This window comes from Ammospiza nelsoni, chromosome 5, assembly GCF_027579445.1.
Source record: "Ammospiza nelsoni isolate bAmmNel1 chromosome 5, bAmmNel1.pri, whole genome shotgun sequence".
Classification (NCBI taxonomy): Eukaryota; Metazoa; Chordata; class Aves; order Passeriformes; family Passerellidae; genus Ammospiza; species Ammospiza nelsoni.
In genome coordinates this window covers 48,096,681-48,118,453 of record NC_080637.1, presented here as the reverse complement: position 1 = coordinate 48,118,453, position 21,773 = coordinate 48,096,681, and the positions used below count along the sequence as shown (strand labels likewise).

The window sequence follows — 21,773 nt, the reverse complement described above, 5'->3', positions numbered from 1 at the left end:
ATGAGGCTATAACTCCAACACTTATAAATCCTGAAATCCCACCTATTAAAAAAATCCAAAATCCCACCGATTATAAAAAAAAATTGAGGTACATAAAATCAGAAATGCAGACAACCGTCAGGGAAGGACCAAAGATTGAGAAAAAGTATTTTAAAATAATCAAGCTAATTATTGTTATCTGAACATTTACTGTATTTAGAGACTTTATTTAAATACTGTAAATGCATTCCTTTGGAACTAGGTTCATATTCAACTGCCTTTTTCTACCAATTTGTTTTCTTTTAAGTGTTGTTAAAATTAAGTTATAATTATACTTTCCTTTCACAGCATGCCTGTACTTACAAAGGTAGTTCATATTATTCTGCGAGGCTGTGTTAAAATGAAATACCAAGTTCTTAATGACAGGAGTTTCTTACTTCACGCTAGGAATTATATAAATCAAACTCTAAATAAAACAAAGCTTACAAAGCCACACTGCTGACTTCAAGAGGAGTTTACTTTCAACAATGTCTGAAACAGATCTGTCATAGAGATTATTTTGATCTTGAAAATTTCAACAGAAATGCAACCTAGAAGAACTATCTCTATAAGACACCTTAAGAAACAATTTCCCACAGAGTGCAGTTTTATGTTTCCCTGTGACCACTATCCTCCTCTGCCAGTGCCAACATTCAAGCATAACTTACCAATCTTGGGTGCTGCAAGGGGGGGTGGTTCAGTAGGAGCTGTACTATTAAATGCAGAGAGAGGAAGCTTCATCTGTAGGGGCGCTCGACTGGCAGTCGCATTATAAAGTCCTGGAGTACCCACTGCAGGCAAAGAAGTCCTTGTGGTCTGGGCAACAGGATGTGAAGTAGGAACAGCCTGTACTGCCAACGTTGTGCCTATAGACCCAGCACTGGCTGCAGAGTTCCTTATAATACCAGGACTGGGCACAAGTGGGATGTTATTTGGTTTAGTTGTGTTAGTTGATGCCAAAGACACTGTCGTTTTGGTAAGGCTACCAACTGTAGACGAGTTTTGCACAGATATGAATTCAACGTTGCCTGAGGGCTGGTTAGAGACCAAAGTCCCTGTGTGGCCTTGCAGAAGCTGAGTCTGGGATGACACTGCCACAGGTACATGCAGGATTACAGGCAAAGACTGCAATGAGACAGACACTGACTGAGTGCTGCCAGTGGGCACTGTGTTAGTGCCTACAACTGTAGCCGTGTTAGCTGTAGGAAGCACTGCTGTTGTCAAAGAGCTGGTGGAGGACACTGGAGTCTGAAGCTTAGGAAGTCCACTGACAACTGCTGGAGAAGCAGCAAGACTGGAAGCAGGCACTACACATAAAAAATAAATAAGAAAATTAAGTATTTGAATCAAGTGGGAAGTTTCACTGAAACATGACAAGTGGAAACAATTTATGATGAGGGCAGTGAGTCACTGGAACTGGCTGTCCACAGTGACTGGGAACACCCTATCATCATAAGTGTTCAGCGTCAGACTGAGCAACTTGATCTTGTGAAAAATGGCCTGGCCCATGGTGGGAAGGTTGGACTAGATGATCTTTAAAGGTCCCTTTCAACCCAAATACTTCTATGATTCTATGAAAAAAGTGGTGTATAATTACTTCTTTTTGCAAATAAAGGCTATAGGTGTTATTTTATTTTGCAAATAAAGGCTATAGGTGTTGTACACTCTCATGTTCAATGGCCTGGTTAAAGATACAGTCAATACTGAATTTCTGTTTGTAAGATACAGAAAATATCAGGAAAAAATATATATAAAGAATTATGACACAGGCTTGAAGAAAGCTCCAAGATTTAACTGCTGAAAACATAAAATACAGCATTTTAAGCACCCATTATAGAAACAGCAGAGCAACTGGTACCTCACAAAACACAAGAAAAGAAAAACTATTTCAGTTATGACTAGCTTGTCTTGTATAGGTAGAACCTTGTATCCAGAAGGTTCTACCAAAACCAAGTATTAATGTGTCAGAGAAGAAACTGACTCTAATGCAACAAAATTTCAGGATTAATTCTAAAGATCAGGAGCAAAACACACTACTGAAAGCCAGTACATACAAACTGTAAGATAATCCTGTGGGAAAGATTCAGCATTCGATATTAAACTATTTTAACAACCAAGGACCGCAAAATATAATGAATAAATTAATGGTGAGTTTGAGTCTTTATTCTCTATAAAATTTTAATCTAGAAATTCCAGTTTTCAACATGACTCCTTTAAGAAATGTGCTTTATAATTGCTGTTTAGTTTCCAATTCAATTTCTATAGTCATTAGGTAGAGAGAAGGGTATCATCACCATCCTATTATGACGAAGTACAATAAGGGGCCTGAGACAAGTCTGAGTTCTTGACAGCCAATTTTGCTGCCATACCCAGCATGCAGTCTACTGAAGGATCTAATTTACCACAAGTTCTGCTTGGCCAACTCAACACCTTTTTTCCATACCTGTTAAGCACACTAAACAAATATAAACAGGGAATGCACTAGACAACTAAAAATAATGATTTTTTTAGGTCAGAAAAAAGGAGTAAAATCAGTTTTGCTCGGTTTGGTTAGTTACTTCTTTAATGGAAAGCAATAAAACTTTTAAGAAGTGTGTTTATAGTCCATAGGGAGTTTCTTACCTGGATTCGCAGGGGCTTGAAAAGTTGCTGGTGTGCTCTCGCCTACATTCCTCTTTGACTCCAGCATCTGCCTTACTGTGCCAGCATTTCTAAGGAACAAAGTTGGAGTTGGCATTTCTCTCAAAAAGCCACATAAGGTATATTTATGAACAGTACAATGGTGAAAAAATCCCTAATTTTACAGCTGTTCTCTTCTTTGAGATTTACTTTTTAAAAACTCACTTTTGCTTCTCAGGCAAATTAACTTTGGCTATTTCCCAAATAAAAAGAAGTATGGAATTATTTATAAATTTTCAAGTCCTTGCACCATAAGAATTTTCCTGTTTTTGAAATTAAACTTCCACTATTATCTGTACTTTTTAAACACTGAAACTGATGCTAAATACCATCTAGATTTAACCAAGAATGGGTTCAATTCTGTCAATTTATGACTTCTGTAAAAACAAATCAGATTTTACAAGTGAAGAGCAATGAAGGAAAAGGAAAAAACACTTTAAGTTAAAAAAAGGAAGTACAGAGAGTATCTGAAGCGTCCTATTGTGCATTTTAATGCGGTCCCAGTGATGTGTTTTGCTTACCGGCACGTGGCATTGTTTACATTTGCAGGGTCGGGGGCTGCTTTCCCTGGAGATACAGGTGCATTTGCCACATTCTACACAGAATGAGAGAGAGGCCATAACAGAACAACTCTAAGGCAGCTTGCAAACTTATATTTTCATTCTATTTCATATCCATTCACTTCTGTGTGAGTGATTCATTTTCTGAAGTCAACATTGCAGGAGAATTTGACATATTTTACAACTACACAAAATCTCCTTGGTCCTACTGTCTCCCTCTCCTATATTCTGTCTTCTTCCCCCTCTCCTCTCTCAGAATCACAGTAGTGGGATGCACTTTTATTTACATGGTGCTCTTCATACTGAAGTAAATTTCATTCAGTTATATACAGTTTAAGGTGTTTTCACACTAAAAACAGCTAAAGAAGCTTCTGTATAATTCAGAATTACATAACAGATATTAAGATTTCTTTAACCAAACCAGACAAACCCAATTGTTAATATCATTGAATAAACAAGTCTTTCTTGAATAAACATCTTTCTGCATATAAATTTTCTTTGTTTTCCAACACAAGGATTAGGCTAAGTCAGGAAAAAACCCCAGACCCCAACAAATCTAGCTCTTACTTCCTGTCTCTTCTTCAAGTCCTCCTTGGCTGCTCCAACCCGCTTTGTCAATCTTGCAATTTTAGCCTAAACAGGAAGAAGACGAAAACAAACAAAACCATAAATCCCAAGAACCATCAAAGAAATTTTATAAACTAAGAGATATATAACTAAGACATAGTTAAGTCAAATGCTATTTTCATATAAGGGAAATTATTCTCCCTTGAAATACAGTACAATTATGTTATTTTCAACTATATTATAACAGAAAGACAAATGTATGCATCACAGTCAAGGTATCTTAGAGAAAGGTTTAATTATTTTCCTTCCTAGTCACAACTGCACAAACTGAATCCATCTGGCATGTTCACACAAAACTACATCCATGAAAGCCTTATATGAAGTTATTCCTTTGACACTCTAGCTGATGGCTAAAGACACTGGTAAACAAGTATATTGAAAGAATCTTAGAAAGCACTTAAGAAGTCAACATAAAATGTCTGTGGCAACAAGAGGAAAGAGTTGCATAGTGGGAAGTGATCTGGCAAACTCCATGTTTCTTGTCATAAAAAAGTAGAATGGCGTTATTGTTTGAATTTGTTATGAGATAAGCTTTTACTTGTCCTGTCAGTTCAAAATTCTTTTTTGTGATGTTCTTCACGTCACCACTATGTACATATTTTCTATAAATAATGCAGGAAAGCATACTGCATTCAACACTAGCTATGTGCCTCCTTGCTAGAACATAAACTATTTACACTCTGGGGAAACATGTAGAACAATGTTCCAAGTCCAGCACTACTGTCCTCTCCTTTCTGCATGTTCCCATTTTTAAGTAACTTTCAAGCTTCATAAAGACCTTAGATATTTTCATATTTGGAATTTTTTTCAAAATGCCTAAATGGAACAGAAGAGTGGAAAAGCAGTCTGCTAACAGCTAATGAATCAGTTTGCCACATGGAAGATACCCTTTGGAGTTTCTGTATGATTAACTGGTTGCTTCCCTCCTTCTGAGCAGGAAAGTAGTTTTAGAACTCAAAAGGAACATTAGTATTTGCTGCTCCCCCCACCACGTCCTCCTCTTGCAGAGTCAGAATGGTTTCCCAAATACTGTCAACTCTAGGAACCTTACTACTAAACACTGAGGAAGTTATTTTTGCATTTGAACTTAGTATGGAGCTGAACACACAAACACTCACCTGCATTTCAGTAAGCACAGTTTTATGCCTTTTGTTGCATTCTACTTTCTCCATTCGGGTTTTCAAGTCTGCCAGAGTCTTGTCAAATACCGCACACTGTAAAGCCGTAAGTTTTTCTTCTAACAGTCTCTGGATAATCTGCAAAATTGTTATATAAAAAATACAACAATGCAATCCCAAACTTTAGGGGACCACCTATAAAAATATTCTCAACTCTTATTTAATATCTTGCTATAAAGAGAACAATGACAACTGTTGTATCCTGTCAATCAAATAAATCTACAGTCAGCAATAAGCGTGTGGTTGCACAGCTAAGTTTTGACATCATTTTGGAAAATACAAATGGTTTTCCATTAATTCAACAAATTAATTTCCTTGCAGTATAATAAGGGTATAAAATATTACTATATATAAAAAGAACCTTAACAACAGAAGGTATTCTTTTAAAGTGCAATTAACTTGTGCTTACAGAAGTTATTTGTTCTTCTTACTTTTCTATTTTTGAGAGGGACATTGGCATTCAAAGAACAGAAACTTAAGACATTCAACAAAAACTTTTTTCTGAGATATATTTTCTCCTAGCAAAAATTCAGTGTTGCCTTTCTTGCAGAAGCTAAAAACGTAAGAAGACTGGTTTTCACAAAGTTTACTTGACAGAAGTTATTATTTAATGTTCTTCTCCCATCTATACCTACTGCAGTGTAAAAAGTTTTCATAGGAAATAAGAATAAATAAGCCACTAATGTGGTTCAGTTTTTGCCATCCTAAATTAATGAAGTTACAACACATGCTAGCTAATGAACTAACAGAAGAACAGCACAATTTTCTTTTCTTCATGACCATCGGTTCCTTATACAGCAATAGTGCAATCAGGCTATTAACAGCTCTACAAAAATCTGCAAAATGCCAGGTAGATTACAGTCTTCTTTGGAGACTGCCTTTTTTAAAAAGCTACGCACAGAATAAAGTGCAGCACATATAAATCATCATGGTGAGATACATCCTTTACTAATGTTTTCCAACTACAGTCACTTGAGACTTCTTTTATACATTTCAAATATAACTCCTGCAGCATAGTCTTCAAATGCTATTTGGTCTCTTCTTAAAAGGAGGGCTATGTAGAACTTTATATGAATTAAGCACCTTTGTTATTTGAATTACATCCAATGTTCAACCACGAAAAAGAGAAAATGTTTGGGGACAGAGAGTGTGTGCAGAAGGACTGCTAATTCAAAGATGGTAACACAAGTGACAGGCATGTTTTTATGTTCTTTGCTCTGCACCTCTATTTTACCTTTTGTAATTTTAGGTCAACATCTTTTCTGGCAGTAATTTTGACTTGGAGTTCTGCTTCATAATCTTCTCCCATGTACCGACGATGTTTAGAACGAACATTGTCCATGTCCTCAGATTTGGAACGCTTTCTCTTTGATGCTTCATCTGGAACAATTAGATAAAACTGCTCATGAGGAACTTGTGAAAAAACAGGTATCTTCAGAATGCCATAATTACCATGAAGTTGTTCTCAGTTTAAGCTTTTTCATGGTAAACCAGTAGGAATGCCTTTGGAAAAACAAGCTTGATGACATCAAAGTACAAAATCAGTCCTTCTGATATCTGTACATTACTGCCCTGTCAGTGAGTTCTGCTTTGTGATTGACCCAGTCACTGCCCCAAATGCAAAATGGTTCTACTACCACCAGTCCTCTCTCCAGAGCCTCCCTCCAGTTCATCCTGCTCCTATCAGCACCATCCTGTAATGAAACATGGCTTCTGAGAAGCAAAAGAAAACCTTCTTCTGAAAAAGGAATCCTCTTCTCAGAATTCCAACCAAATAAAACGACATCTCATTTAACTATGCCAGCAATTAACTGTATTTACTTGCCATGAAGTTTTAACTTGTACCTCAAACACGTGACTGAAAAACCATTCAAACTTTTTTTTTCACTTCTTGGTTAAGATGGAAAGTAAAAAACTAACAAAAGAACAGGCTCAAAACAGAACTAGATTGTTAATTAAAAAGGACTTTTACAATGATGAAGCACAAAAGAACCCAAGAGACCTTAGTCACTCCTCCAGCTCCTGGCACTGTGTCCAGAAGGTTCTCGAAGACAAGAGGGACATCTGCTAAGGACCCAGGGAACTACAGGATTATCAGCTTTACTTCAATCCTTGGGAACATGATGGAACACAAGTACATCTAGGTAGAAATCATCTCAAGGCCTATCAAGAAGGAGATGATGGGGAATTGAATGGATTTATCAAAGGCACCATCAGCCTGATAGCCTTCTACAGTGAGACCCCTAGCTTGGTGGATGAGAGGAGAGCATCTTTAATAATGCTTCTGACACCCAAACCATCCTTAAATTCTTGATGTATGGCCTAGATAATTGCACTGGCTCATCTGTTGGGCTCCAGGAGCCATGATTATTGGCACATAGTCCAGCTGGAGCTCAGTAATGCACACTAGCAGATGCCTGCCACTGGTACCAACACCACCATTTTTATTCATGACCTAGATAATGGGGTAAGAAGATTATCTGCAGCCACTTGCAGGTGATAGAAAACTGGAAGGAGTGATTTCTACACTCCTAAGTAGTTATGCTGCCACTCAGTCACACTGACAAACTGGAGAAATGTGCAAGCAAGAACCTCGTGAAGTTTAAGAGAAGGAGATGCCCAAGTGCTATGCTTGGATAGCAATAAAACCATGCATCAGCACAGGCTGGGAATTCACTGGCTGGAAAACCCCTTTTCAGAAAAGGCCCTGGTGGTCTCCATGTACATGAAGATGATCATGGGCCAGCAATGTGCCCTGTTGGCAAAGAAGGCCAACAACATTCTTGACTGCCTGAGAATGAGTACTGACAGCAGGTTGAGGGAGGTTAGAGGTTCCCCTCTAACCAGGAAATGTGAGCCTGAACCTTGAGTCTTTTGTCCAGTTCTGGGTTTCTAAATACAAAAAAAATTGGTGAGCATACTGGAGAGAGTGCAGTGTAGAGTCACCAAGATGTTTTTGAGATAGGAGCATTCATCAAGAGCTGGAATTGTTCAATTGGAGAAGGCCACTGGGGGAGATTTTATCATGTGTGTGAATTACCTGACAGGTGGAGAATAACCAGAGCAAGACTCTTAGTGAGTAGCAGTGACAGGACAAGAGAAATGGATGTAAACTGAAATACCAGAATTTCCACTCAAACATTTAAAAACTTTTTTACTATGAGGGTGATCAAACACTGGGATCAGAACACAGGAAATTTGTGGAATCTTAGCCTGTGGAAATACTCAAAACCTGTCAGGACATAGTTCTGGGCAAGTTGCTTTCTAATTGACCTGGCTTTTAACAGGGGCATTGGACTAGATAATCATCAAAAGTCCCTTCCAAACCTAATGATTCTGTGCTTCTAAAAACATACAACACAGTGAAACACAATGGTTTTAACATTACATACTTTTCTCTATTTGTATCTCCTCTTCTTTGTGAGCCTCTTCTTCCTCTTTATCTTCACATTCCTTTTTTCTCTCCCCCTCCACCTCTTCTACAAACAGAAGAAAAAAACCACACTTTCTCAGATCTACAAAAGTCTTGTAACAGTCCTATTTTGACTAATGAATGTAAAAAACATATGAAAAAAAGAACATGTGAAGGAAGGCAAGAGAAATAATCATGACAAAGAGGGAATGCAGATATAAAAAAAATAAGGGAACACCCTCAAAACAAAAATTTGAACTATCATGCAACACATTAAGACTCACTTGAATTTGCTTAACATTTTAACCAGAATTACCGAATGGTAATTATGAGGGAAACATGTTTCAGTTACTTCTGAAATATAATGATATATTTTTAATGCAGCTGAAGTTCTCAACAATTTATTTTAGCTTACTTTCCCACTTAGGGACAAAGCATAAAAATTTCAGTAACAAAATACTAAAATACTAATATCTCTCTGTATTTACAATTGGCAACTGCGAACATAATCTTAATGGTAGGAAAACAGATATGAATTTTAATTTGAAGTTTCTTGCTAATACAAAGTATCACAACTTAGGACTAGCCATTTAAAAATATTTAGTTTAGGAAATGCTTAAAAGAAGAAAAACCGGAAGCCACAAAACATACAAAGATAAAAATGGGAGCATTTCCTGAAAAATACTATTATATGCACCATGAGCTTCCATTACATGTTTTGTACAAATGTAAATGAAACAAGCTTCCATTATGTGTTTCTATTGCTTTTAAGATTACAGTAAAATTTATCCAGAATATAAGAGAGTAAGTAAGAACTCTTATGCACATCTTGATCTGTACACTTCATTTTCCCATATTAATTTTGTTATTACAGGAGAGTTTACCAGCTTTTCTAAGGAAAGTTCTGGTTGCAAAGGTATGCCATAAGTCTCCTTCTATTGCGAAGAACATTTAAATGACTTAAAACAAGTTACCCAATAAATCAGAAAAAGGAGGAGTCAAAACCTGATAACCTGGCACTACGGGATTTTAGTTTTTCCTATAAATGTAAAAATAATATTCATAATACAACTTCTTCAAGTTGTATTATGAATGTAAATGTAAATGTAAATCAACAAATATGATTTACATTTAAGGTAATAAATTAGTATAATGCCTATGCCACCTGTTTCTTAAAGACTTAGAAATAAACTTCATGCATTTAATTGCTATGAATAAAATAGGACTCATTTACCTAGGAATCTAAAGGAGAATTGCTAAATTTAAGACAACTTTTCCCACAACTCAGAGATTTTAATATTCAGCTGAAAGACACAAATATTCCATGGAAAGATACACATATCTAGAATGTCTATATATAAAAATATATATATATATATGTGCGTATATATGTGTGTATGTGTATATATATATATATATATATGTATGTATATATATGTATATTCCACTCCCAAAAAACCTCTATATAGAGGACAAGTAATTTCAGGGCTGAGAAAGCCCTTTCCTTACTAACTTCCATTACTATGAACAAATCTGTCATTTAACTACAAGTGGTTTCAACACGAAGAACTCTCTAGTTAAGGAGAAGATTTCACAACTGGCTATCAGCTTAGTTTCCACTGCTAAGCTGTGATCTCATCATCTTGATGCTACATGAGCAGAAGCAACGTATGCAACCTTGTCAGCCTCCCATGAGCTTGATATATCATAGAAAAGTTTTCCTGTTTCCTAGTTGATTCCAATCATTCTTCACTTGATTTCAACTGCCATTTTATCAAGGTTTTGTCAAAAGCACCTACTATAATACTGAAATATTTTTATTGAGTGGCAAGTCAGTTCTACCTTCTGATGAAGTTATGAGTTTTGTACTCATGTGCACCACTTTGTAGATAACCACTACGAATTTCACCTGCCACGTTTGTTTCTCAGTCAATCAGCATTGTAAAATTCTTCTCCAGTTCTTCAAATCAGCAAACTGTGACATCACGATTTACCATTCATTTTAGGCTATTTATTAATTCTGTCATACAGCAAAGTCTCTGGAACTAGTCTCTGGAACTCTGAATTTAGTTTTCATTCTTCAGCTGATTATTTCCTCCACAAGGACTTTCCATTTTACTGTTTCATTTCCAAAATTTCTTGATAAGAGATCACTTGTGTTTGGATATCCAAGATAATTCACATCAGGGCTTCCGTGTCACGTGCTTGTTTGCTTACACAAAAAGCTCCAAGGCTTTCTGATGTATGATCTTTCATTAAAAAAATCTGTGACAACTTAGCTATTATAGTTACTAATTCCACTTGGGAAAGACATTCCATTAATCGGTACATTTGAATAAAGCCTTCTAGTACCATTTTTTCATTGTTGTTTAGCCACGTTGGCTTTTATCTGGACTTGTTGAAATCCTGGTTCTTAACTGAGCAGTTTGCACCTGTTTCTCCAATATAGCATCTTGAAATGATCTCCATACAGTCTCCACCGTTTTAATTTTCCCAGACTCTTTCCAAAAATTACTCTTTATAAAGTAACTCTATCTGTTTTCTCATACAACTCTTTCCTGCCTACGCAACCTCTCTGCTATTATCTTTGTTGCTGGTTAAGGCAGAACATCACAGTGACCAATTTTGATTTCATGAACCGTCTCAGTTTACAGCCATACAACTGTAAGAGTCATAAGCTGTTATTAGTCAATAAAGAAAACAACTAGTCAAAAGAATTTGTCTTGTCACCAGAATTTAGAATCCTAAAAATCTATTGCTGGATACATTAATTTTAAGCTTCTGCAAACTGTAGCACTGTATTTAATATTCACTTCAGTCTTTTTGCTCCATAGCAAATTCTTCTGCGATCTCAGAGTGTTTTCTCATTGGGTAAGATGAAAAAAGTAAAATTAATAGCTTCAATGAGAGAACTCAAACTGCAGTGAGAGCAAAGATAACCAATTTATTTGTACCATTTATTTCATAAAATAAACTCATAACCCTACAATTTTGACACAACTACACACAACCTTCCTTCCCCCACCTCCAAGAGTTTCTGGAAGATTTTCAGTGCAGAACAATGGTATCACTTTTTCAATCTCATTGACAACAGCTAATGCCTAAATAAGCATATAAATAAAAGCTATATGGGGGGGGGGGGGGGGGGGCTGGGGAGAAGAGGGCAATGAAAAAAACCCCAAAAAATAATTCCAATTTCAAGATAATCTGAAACATCTCTCTTAATTACATATAAAAGAACACTGTCAATTTATTTGTAAATTATTAATCTGTTTTATTTTCAATAGTGCAATAGTACAATGACTGTCCATTGTCAAAAAGAAAAAAGCTTACAAAACTGTATTAAACAGTATATACTACAAAGGACATCCATTGAGTTTAACTTTAAAACAAAGGTTCTGATAACTATATGAAGAGATTCCACACTTAACATTTAAAAGCATCAATCAGCTGCCATAGTCATCAAAGAAAACTTAGATAAAAACTACTGAGTTAAATGAATAAAAGCTATATAATATAAAAACAGTACAAGACATGCATTTTTCATGAAACTTTTCCAATACTGTCTTTCAGTGGGGGAAAAAAAGTTAAAAGAGAAAATGAGGCACATCTTGATTATATGCATGTTTTCCTTATCATTTATTTGCATGCTAAAGAAAGCTGAAATACTTTCTTCCCTGTGAAAGCAGTAAATGAATGCAGTTCATCTTCTCCCAAATCCTTCTATTCCCTCTCTGACAATTACTCATCTTTCCTCTTTTTCTACCCACTACCTCATCCAAGTTGGCACCCAAATTTAGAGAGTATGAAAAAAACCCAAAGCAAACCAACAAGAAAACAACAAACAAACTCTAACATCAAAATCCAAAACAAATAAACAAAAAAAATCAAAAGGTCATCTTCCAAATCTGGAAGATGACCATTTTTCACTGCAAAGTCTTTTTCCTGTGCCTCAAATACCAGCCTTAAAAACTAAGACTCCATAACATTATTGGTGGGTAAGATTGCCTCTTTGATTTAGAAACCTGACACATGTGTGTCATTCTAAGAAATGAACAAAATCCCAAACTTGAATGGAAATGAACGATTTAGAAAACTCTTACCTGGAAGACTTGACTTGTTTGGCAATATCCCTTCAACAAGTTCCTCCTTCTCATCACAGGGATCATCTTCATCAGACAGCACTAAGAAAGCCTCTTTTGGCAGGCTTTCATTGCTTTCCTGCTTGGATGGTGAACCCAAACAATTGTCTATTTTCTCTTCTAAATCTGCGACTGTGTCATCCACTGGAAGCAGAGAACTTTTAGAAAAACAGCTCAGATCATCTTCAGCAGGGGCTAGTTTTTCCAGAATTGGAATAATGTCATCTGTTTCCATAGAGTCCGTATTGTCTAAGATACTTTCACTTGGCTCATCTATTGTCTTCGAAACAGTGGTTTCTGCAGGTTCTGCACTGCCTTCTTGTTTTTCCTGGTCAGCTTCCATACTGCTAGAGATGGCTGCTTCTCCAACAATCTCTTCAGCAGTTACTTCTTCAGTCCTCTTTTCCTCACCAGATGAACTTGAATTAACAGGTAAATAATTTGTTTCTCCCTTCTCTTCAGAAGAGTCACTAATATCACAGACTGGTTTACTTTCACCTTCCGATGGGATATCATTCTTTCTTTGGTCCAAATGATCTTTTTTATTATTTTCTTCATGGAAGTTATCTTTACTGCTACCAACTCCATTTTCAGCCTCACATTTTACTGCAATGTCAGTATCTTTAGCTTGTTCAGGCGCAACATTTTCTGAAGACAGCACTGGAGGTTTGGATTCTATGTCATTGGCCATGTTTCCTGCCCTACTTTCAGGGCTTTTGGTCTCACTAATTTCATCACAAGCTGTTCTTCCTTCTTCAGAGTTAACACACAAGTCAACCACACCATTAATTTCTTTCTTGACTTCTGCACAATCTGTATTGCTTAAAGGGGAATTTATATCAGAGTCTCCATTCTCATGTTTTCCATTTACCAGTTTCACTTCAGTTGTCTTCAACAGCTCCTCTTTAACCTTATAGACAGCTTCAAGTTGTTGCCGATCACTTACTCTCATGGTTTTTCGTGCTTTAAAGACTTTTTTCTGAGGTTCCTCTGTGCTATCCATCTTAGCCCTTAAAAAAATTCAGAAAGAACTGTGAAGATAAAGATTTATCATTGTAATATTACACTGCTACTAAGAAAGACTGTAACATTTAGCACATTTTAAAGTAAACCAGTTGAAACGGTACTGACAGAAACAAAGAAACACCTGTCAACACTCCATCTGACTTCCCAAAAAGTGAATCCAAGTTTCTCTGTATGCTGCACAAACACATTTATGCAAAGGTCACAGAGGTCACGCTAAGACATCATGCACTAATATTCTAACTACTCATTTTACACCACTTGTCTCATAGATTCCAATAAAAATAGATGTTATACTAAGGTAAGAGCCAGCAGCCTCTCTTCTCATCAAAAGGTAAAAATAAATGGAAACTGATGGATCAAGAACATTTCCATCCATCCAAATATATTTAATTTCCTAAGTTACAAACAGAATTAATAACTGGGGTAAATGACAAGATTTTTTTATCAAATCACTTTTAAGAAAACTTCATTATATACAAAGAATTTCTCAATGTATCATTAAGATACTTTTTTCTTCATAAATACAACAGACTTTCATCCTCCACCTCTATACAATGGTTAAATGAACTTGGATTTTTAGACCACCTTCATTTAGTTTGTAGTAACATTTTACTAAGCCTATTTGAGGCCATAAAAACTACAGCTATAGGAGCACTTGTAGAAAAACTCCCTCTATCAAGGAAAACTGCTGGGTTTGCCCTCAGTCATATTCATTCCATCCACCCACACAAGTATTAAGAAAAATATAAATGTTTACAAAAAGTGTAAGAAAAATCTATTTTATCAAATCAAAACCGGGAGTTAAATCCAGCATTACCTAGGAAGCTATAATGATTTTGTTGAAATACACCAAAATCTGATTTCATCTGTTTCCATGAAACAAAACAAATCCATAGAGATTTTTAAAATATTTTTTTCCCCCACGTGGTCTTGCTTAATGGCCTTTTAAGTTTTAAAGGATTACATAAAATAACATTCAGAAGCAAAAGGCAGCTACGAAAGTTTCTATATTCTAAATGAAACTCAACAACTAAGATCTTGAATCAGCTGGTGCTAACCAATTTAGGTCTGCTGAAGCTACAAACCACCATAAAGTTATTCCCATCAAGCATACAGCTTTATTAAGTTTCTCAAAAACATACAAAAATTACATTAACAGTAATTAAAAGAGAAAAATCATCAGACAGTTATCTCAATGTGACTTTTTTGCCCACAAGGACCAGATAGACAAATGTTTTTAAAAGTGACACAGGAGAATTACTAGGCAAAGGATGCACTTTAAATACTTAGTATGATTCATTTTGTGTCAGCTCCCAATTAATCTTCATTTACAGAGCTAAGAAATTAATAAATAGATTGCATTTTGTCTATTCAGGCGGGATATAAATTATTTTAAATTTTTTTGGGAAAAGAAAGCAGGACTACTGCCAACACTAACTCAGATCAATGACAGTTTTGCGTAGTCGCAAACTCCAGAGCATTTGGACAACCCTCTTGAGCAGGTGGAATGATTCTTGGTGGTGTCCTGTGCCAGGTCAGGAGCTGGACTCAGTCCCAGTGGGTCCCTTACAACTCAGGATATTTGACAAGTCTATGAACCAAGCTGCAAAATTCACAACACAGATGGCACAGCCTCTAAATAACAATGGCTCCACTCCATTTTGTAGCTGACCTCATCCACAAGTTTTATTTGGGCAATGCTAAGATTGCCCTGTAGCCTCCTCTGCAGCAAACTGAAGCTGTTGCGCTCCTTCAGCATCTCATAGTGGGTCACATGCTTTAGCTCCAATCATTTGGGTTTGCTGGATCTTTCCTAGTTTGTTTGGAATAATTTTTTTGTGAAGAAAATTATTTAACATTTGTCCCTAACTACAATATTCTACATTGTAAGGTAAGAATATATATTCTAAAGTACAATACGAATGCTACTATTAAACCCAGCAATCACGATGTACCTTACATTACAATTCTAAGGCTTATTTCATACTTAATTAATGCAACCTGACAAAAACAGGGACAAAGCAATTTTTAATATTTCCTTTTAACATATCACAGAGCTTCCCTTACCCTTTTTTGAGTTCTTTTCCACAAAACAATCTAGAATCCTCAGATTTGTGTTATTGATAGTACTTAACAGTTTGACTCATGCCTCAGGAACACATGAACAAATTTTGACACAAAGTTGTATCAGGTCTGTTTATGAACTTGCAATAATAACGATTATGATGATTTTTTGCCATTCTGACCTAAATTTTCAGAACTGGATTGTCTACTACTGCATTGCCACTGGTGGGAGCAAAATAGAACACCTACAGAAACAGAGATCTGAAACTGCAGTTTACTTGAGTTGAAAAAAGGTTCTCATCACAACCATTTTCCGTCAGATGACTTAAGCCCTCCAGGTGAGCTGTTAATGCCTTTCCAGAGCTGTCTACACACTAAATAAAACTTATTCATATTCCTTCAGAAGAGAATACATCTAATGCAAGAATTTTAGACCTGAAAGTACAGAAAGCACATCCCATCTGTCTTCCCAAGAACTCAGAATGGAAAGCAAACATATTCACATGATATCAACCCCTTCATTCATATAAACCCCTACAACTAACACACATGCTGTTACAGATTTTTATCTTGTAAAGGAAATTTGGAAAAAGAAATCAGGCTTGGCTAACGTTGAACAAGTCCAAGAACTCCTAATAGATGAGCCACTAATGAGAACCCTCCGGTAGCACAGTACAAGAACAGGCCTCTGCATCAAAGTTACAATAGGATAGTTCGACCTCCCAGCCTGCAGTGTTTTCTTTTATAGGCATTACCCAGAGTTTGCAAAATATATTACAAAATTGACAGTCTTACTTTTCCTATGACCAGAAAATACACTCACAGATTAATGTAACATTTACAGATGTCTTAAAACCAAATCTTTAAGTGCATCACTTGAATAACCATATAACTTAAAATAAATTAATATTCTAATTTCCTTAAGTCGTCAAAGCAGTTTTTCATTAACATTTTTAATACAGAGTAAATACAAAGAAAATAAAGGACATTTCTTTTTACATTTGCCAAGAAGAGCAGTCTTAAAAAAATTCAAACATCAGAATCCCTTTATATTGATGCACCCTTACGTTTTATTAAAAAAAATGGATGAACAAGTTTGAATTGCTTATATATTTAAAAATTCTGTTCACTTTTTATCTTTGAATATTATCCAAAATCTAGTTAAAAACAAAACACGAACACAGTTCTAGAAAGAACCTGTAGGAAATACAGGCTTCTTAAAATTCCATTGTTAAATGGTTATGGGAGTAACTCATGCACATTTTCCTGCTCAATCCCACAGTCTTTTGAAAACAAAGAATATTTGGTTAAAGCTACAAAAAATATTCCATAAAAACTACTGTGACAAAATTAAAAGCATAGATGAGATGAACCAATGTTTTGGGTTCATCTTTGAAAATGACGTTTTGAAATATCTTCTAAGGGCAGACCAGTCTTTAAGCATTTCCAGCCATACCCACAAGGGAGCACAGTGCAGCCAAAGAACAGACTCATGTGAGAGCTGAGTGTAAAAGAATCAAATCAACTGGTAGCCAGTGCAGACAGGCTTGGTCACACCAGTGTAAGCCAGCCAGCCACCATTTGATAAATACTGGTTTCCAGTCTTTCAAAGGGGCAAAGTGCACCTCTTCTGGGAGCAACAGAGCAAATTACATGGATTCAGTCATTTTATCTTCAAATAAAACTTACCAAGATGCTATTATTCTAAATGAATGCATTTTGGTAGTCTCCCTTTATAGTGAGCAACATGAAGTTTAGCTGTGTTTGTTAAACACTTCCCTTATCTGATGCTTGGGTGTTTTCTTTTTTTACTCATCCTGCGACCAAGCCCCAAAGAGGAAACCAATGGCCTAGGCACCAAGCCAACAGAGCAGCACCTTTTATTTCAAAGAATGGCTTTTGTATGCATCAGCACAAAATGACTCCGGCATGTACAGCTACCTGTGTAAAGGTTAAATGCTGTAAATAAGGACAGAGACTTTGGGCTGATTTTTTTGTTTTATTAAAGTCAACAATTTTGACAGGCCAACATACACAGTGTTCATTTGCTTAGATACAAAACCTCCCTTTTTTATTTTAAGCTTTAAAGTCATATGTAATTAGTCATGTGAGACATGAACGCATCATTAGGCAACTCCCTCCAAAATTTAGAAATTCTCATGACGAAATGTGTGCTAAATGGCACGAAACGTGCTAGTGCAGCTAGGAATGTGGTAAGGTCCCTTTTCTGAGACATTTTCCCTCTATTTCTGTATTTTTTATTATTCTTACTCTGCAAAGAGACCACAGCTCTAAAGCAAGAAAGGATTGTATTAGCTGGTATGTATCAGCCTATGATCATGTGCTCAGGTAAGCAGCCCATGAGCTGCTCAGAAAGAGAAGCCAATCAGCATGGAGCTGCCTGAATCCTGCCTAGTGACAGGCAGCAGACAAAGGGAAGGTCATGGAAAAATGAGCGGGGGGGTGGAGAGGGAGAAGCTGCAATCTGAACAATAGTGCGTAATGGGGTTTGCATAACATCACGGGTCTAGAACAGCACCAGCAAAGGGCTCCTCGAGGGCATGCAGCACCAGCCAAATGCGCCACAACCATAAAATGTTTGTCAAAGCACAAGAAATACATGAAGAAATAAAATTCACTGATAATGAACATCAGCACTCAAATGTGCAAGCCTACTTAAAATGTAGCATAGTCAAATCAAAGAAAGTGAAGCAGCAAATGGTCATGAGTATTGTGTTCTAGATGGAGACTTCCAGAGAATGAAAGTGGTGAATAAAACCTACCTTTTAAGTAGTGGTTCATAAAAAGCAGTTGTCAGTTGAAATCCTCCATAGCAATTTTGATATAAGTTGTCAGAAATTTATGAACTATTTTCAAAGAAGGGAAAAAAAAATCTGGAGACCTATTCTTATATAAGACATAATTAAATAATGCACCAATAATTTGGTTTTCTACCAATAATACAAGTCTACTGATCTGGCTGAATGGAATGCACACCGCCAGCTTACTGAGCTCCACATACAACTGTGCCTTTGTTTTTAAATGTAATAAACAAAACAGAAATCACATGATTATTGTATGTGCAAATAATAGCTCTTCTAGCACACCAAAGACAATTTCAGTTTTTGTCCCTTTTAGGCTGAAGTTATGTTAGTGTTAGCTGAGAGTAGGGAGAAAAATATATCATTTTCTAAGGAAAAAAATTACGTCACCATCCTGCCCTATTTCACCTAGTGCGCACACACAGCAGAACAAGGTGAGCTGTAATTAAAACCCCCTTCGGCTCATTCGCTCCCGCCACATCCCCAAGCGCTGCGGCTCGCAGAGCGGGGAGCCAGGCACGTTCCCCTGCGGCGGAGCCCTGCAGTGGCGCGGCCGCTCCCCAGAGGGCGCCCGCGGGGCCCCACCGGCCGCAGCCCGCGCGGCGACGGGACGGACGGGCAGGCCCGCCTCCCATTGGCCGAACGGAGCGGCCGCGCGGCAGCCAATCAGACGGGAGCGCCTGAAATTCCACCCAGCAACAAGCCCCACGCGGCAAACGTCGGGCGCGGGCACGAGCGCGGGGGCGCGCGTTAAAGGAGCGGGATTTTCCAAAGAGCGCTATAGAAAGCCAAGGGCTTTCCGTCTGAGACCTGGAGCTGCACAGCAGCGCTGACCCATGAGTGCGGGTGCGCAGCCGCCATAAGGAACAGGTGTTTAATGCACAGGAGCACTGTCAGGCGATCACTGAATTCCTGCCATGTTGAATACTGAATCAGAAAAACCTCTTGAGATCCAGCCTGGGTTTAAGTATGGCATCTGGAAAACCTTCCTTTCTTCAGATCCTATGCAGTACCGCTGCCTTCTTTAGTATTCCAACAGAAATCTGGTGTTTTGTCATGACTGCAGTATGACTTCTGCCTTGAAAGAAGCCAATCTCCCCCACATTTGCAAAAAATTGCCTTCTGAAATTCAGCAAAACATTAAGGCCACATATGTATCGCTGCCTAAGAAAAACACGTATCTACATGGTTAATGCCTTCTTAAACCAGAGTAAACTCACAGTACAATTTCAAAGAGGTTGGTCTTGTTTATTGTATATGTGATAGCGTCATGTACTAAGCTGAACGATGCTCTCATCACGTTGACATCACAGTAACTTAAGCACTTCTCTTGTGTCTCCTCTACCTCAGAGAATAATAGCCCCTCTGACACTGGCTCATTAATCTATTCCTCATACCAAAATTATGAGGTTATTTCCCCCATGATGCTTTGATGCCTTGTGGGAAAAATGAATTCCTCATGGGACAAAAATGACTCACAGGTCTATTTACCTGGCTAAGATATTTCATCTGCTGCTAGTTTTGCAGAGTTGTTCTTAAATGTTCATCACTTTATACCTAGATAACTGGATTCTTTGGAACATGGAAGAATGGAAAACATGTGGAGAGTCTCTCCTACACAACTTTTACAAGCAACCCAAGTCCTTTAGAAACACTCACTATTTAGCACACGGAGCTTAGGCTGATTCTCCAAGATAAAGTTTATATTTTTCTGTATACTGGATTTTAACAGCTACTTAGTTTATTAAACGAATAAAAGTGTATGACTGGAACTCAGCAACAGCAACGAGGCTGTGATAATGTGTTTTCTTACTTCCCACATGTGTTAAAGATGCCAGCTTTTATCAACAACTCAAAACATCAGCTTTCAATTCAGCTGTGACATCTCCAAACACTAAACAAATCCTGCTGTTTGAAACAGTGGTAACAGCAAAATTCAGCTTTCTTACAGAAAGATTTTTAGCACAAGCTAAAACTCTAAAGAAGTTGGATTTTTTTAAATTAAAAAAAAATTTACATACTGTGAAGTTGAATTTGTGCATTTAAAGATATATTTCATAAATATTACTATGCACTGTCTCAGACTACAGTTTCATCTCTGGTTTAGGATAAACAGCTTGAATTTCCTTTCCATTATCGCAATATGAGTAGGACCTAATAATTCCATAGATATGGTCAGCAACTGCCAAAACACATCTACAACAAAAAATTTACTCAACTTCTGATATTCCAAAGTTTAAACCTGAACAACCCAAATGAATTGTTCATGCACATGTAAATGAAAAAATATGAGACACTCTGTGGAAAAAGAACAATCTCAGAAAAAAGGCAAGATGCTCTGATCATGCTTAAGCTTTTCTAGGCATTATAAAATACATTTTTTTCCTTTCATAAGGAAATTCTTTATAAATTTTAAATGTATAATTCTCAGTAATGCAACAGGCTACAACTTTGACAGGGTATCACTAACATACGCACATTTGCATCCCTTGGCCTCTGTTAGCAAAAATGCAGAAAAACACTATTGTAATGAAAAACCAGACGTTTACCCTGAACAGTCTATTGTCTAGATTAGTTCCCGTATCACATATGCAGCTAGCTGTGGCGATGTAACCTTGGATTTCCAGCTGGCACCTCAGTGACATCAGAATTCAGAGGTGAGCTACCTGATGCTGACAGTGATCCCAAGAGTCACTTCTCAAATGCCACAAGAAGCAGAAGTGAAAACAAAAACTTGCAACAAAAGAGGTGATGCTGCATTGAAACATTACTAAGTGTTTGCCAAACATATAAACACCTTTTACGAAGTTTTTTTGCAAAGATTGCGTTTGAAAAGCAAGTTTAAAGTGGAACTGAACCAGCAGTTGGTACGCTGGGTGTTGGGAGCGTTTCCCCCGGGGAAGACACCGTTTGTGGCAGGGGCAGCACACCTCGCCTGGCCCGCACCAGACCTGTCCCGCGCACAGGATGGAAGGGGCACGCTGCCAGGGCGCCAGGAAACCAGCTCTTCCATAAACTGAAGCCTGGTGGGGACTCGGAGCTGTTCGGGGCAGGGAGGATATTCCCCGTTTCACACATGAAAGAATGAGTTTTCTATCCGCGTCTGAGGCAGGCCAAGGCCGCACTTCGGCAGCCATCTTGTCCTCTCGTCGGCTCTACCCGATGCCGGGGACTGCCAGAGATTTGCATACCCGCTCGGGATTGGCTGCCGCAGAGCTGCTTTGCATGACCCAAATCTCCCTGGC

General features: G+C 37.4%; 1 protein-coding gene across 11 annotated transcripts in view; it reads right to left on the bottom strand.

Moving 5' to 3' along the window:
* Positions 1-21,773, bottom strand: part of ATF7IP (activating transcription factor 7 interacting protein) — an 82,133-nt gene that overhangs the window by 32,268 nt on the left and 28,092 nt on the right. For 9 of the 11 annotated variants that reach the window (XM_059472231.1, XM_059472232.1, XM_059472233.1 and 6 more), the window contains 8 exons: positions 12,578-13,626; positions 8,455-8,541; positions 6,297-6,442; positions 5,003-5,140; positions 3,825-3,890; positions 3,219-3,292; positions 2,641-2,729; positions 687-1,325 (listed from right to left, as the gene is read on the bottom strand). In XM_059472231.1, coding sequence (XP_059328214.1) covers positions 687-1,325; positions 2,641-2,729; positions 3,219-3,292; positions 3,825-3,890; positions 5,003-5,140; positions 6,297-6,442; positions 8,455-8,541; positions 12,578-13,619 — 2,281 coding nt within the window. In that variant the 5' untranslated portion in view covers positions 13,620-13,626. Of the gene's footprint in view, positions 1-686; positions 1,326-2,640; positions 2,730-3,218; positions 3,293-3,824; positions 3,891-5,002; positions 5,141-6,296; positions 6,443-8,454; positions 8,542-12,577; positions 13,648-21,773 lie in introns of all 11 variants that reach the window. The other 2 variants (XM_059472227.1, XM_059472230.1) reach the window with 2 other exon arrangements.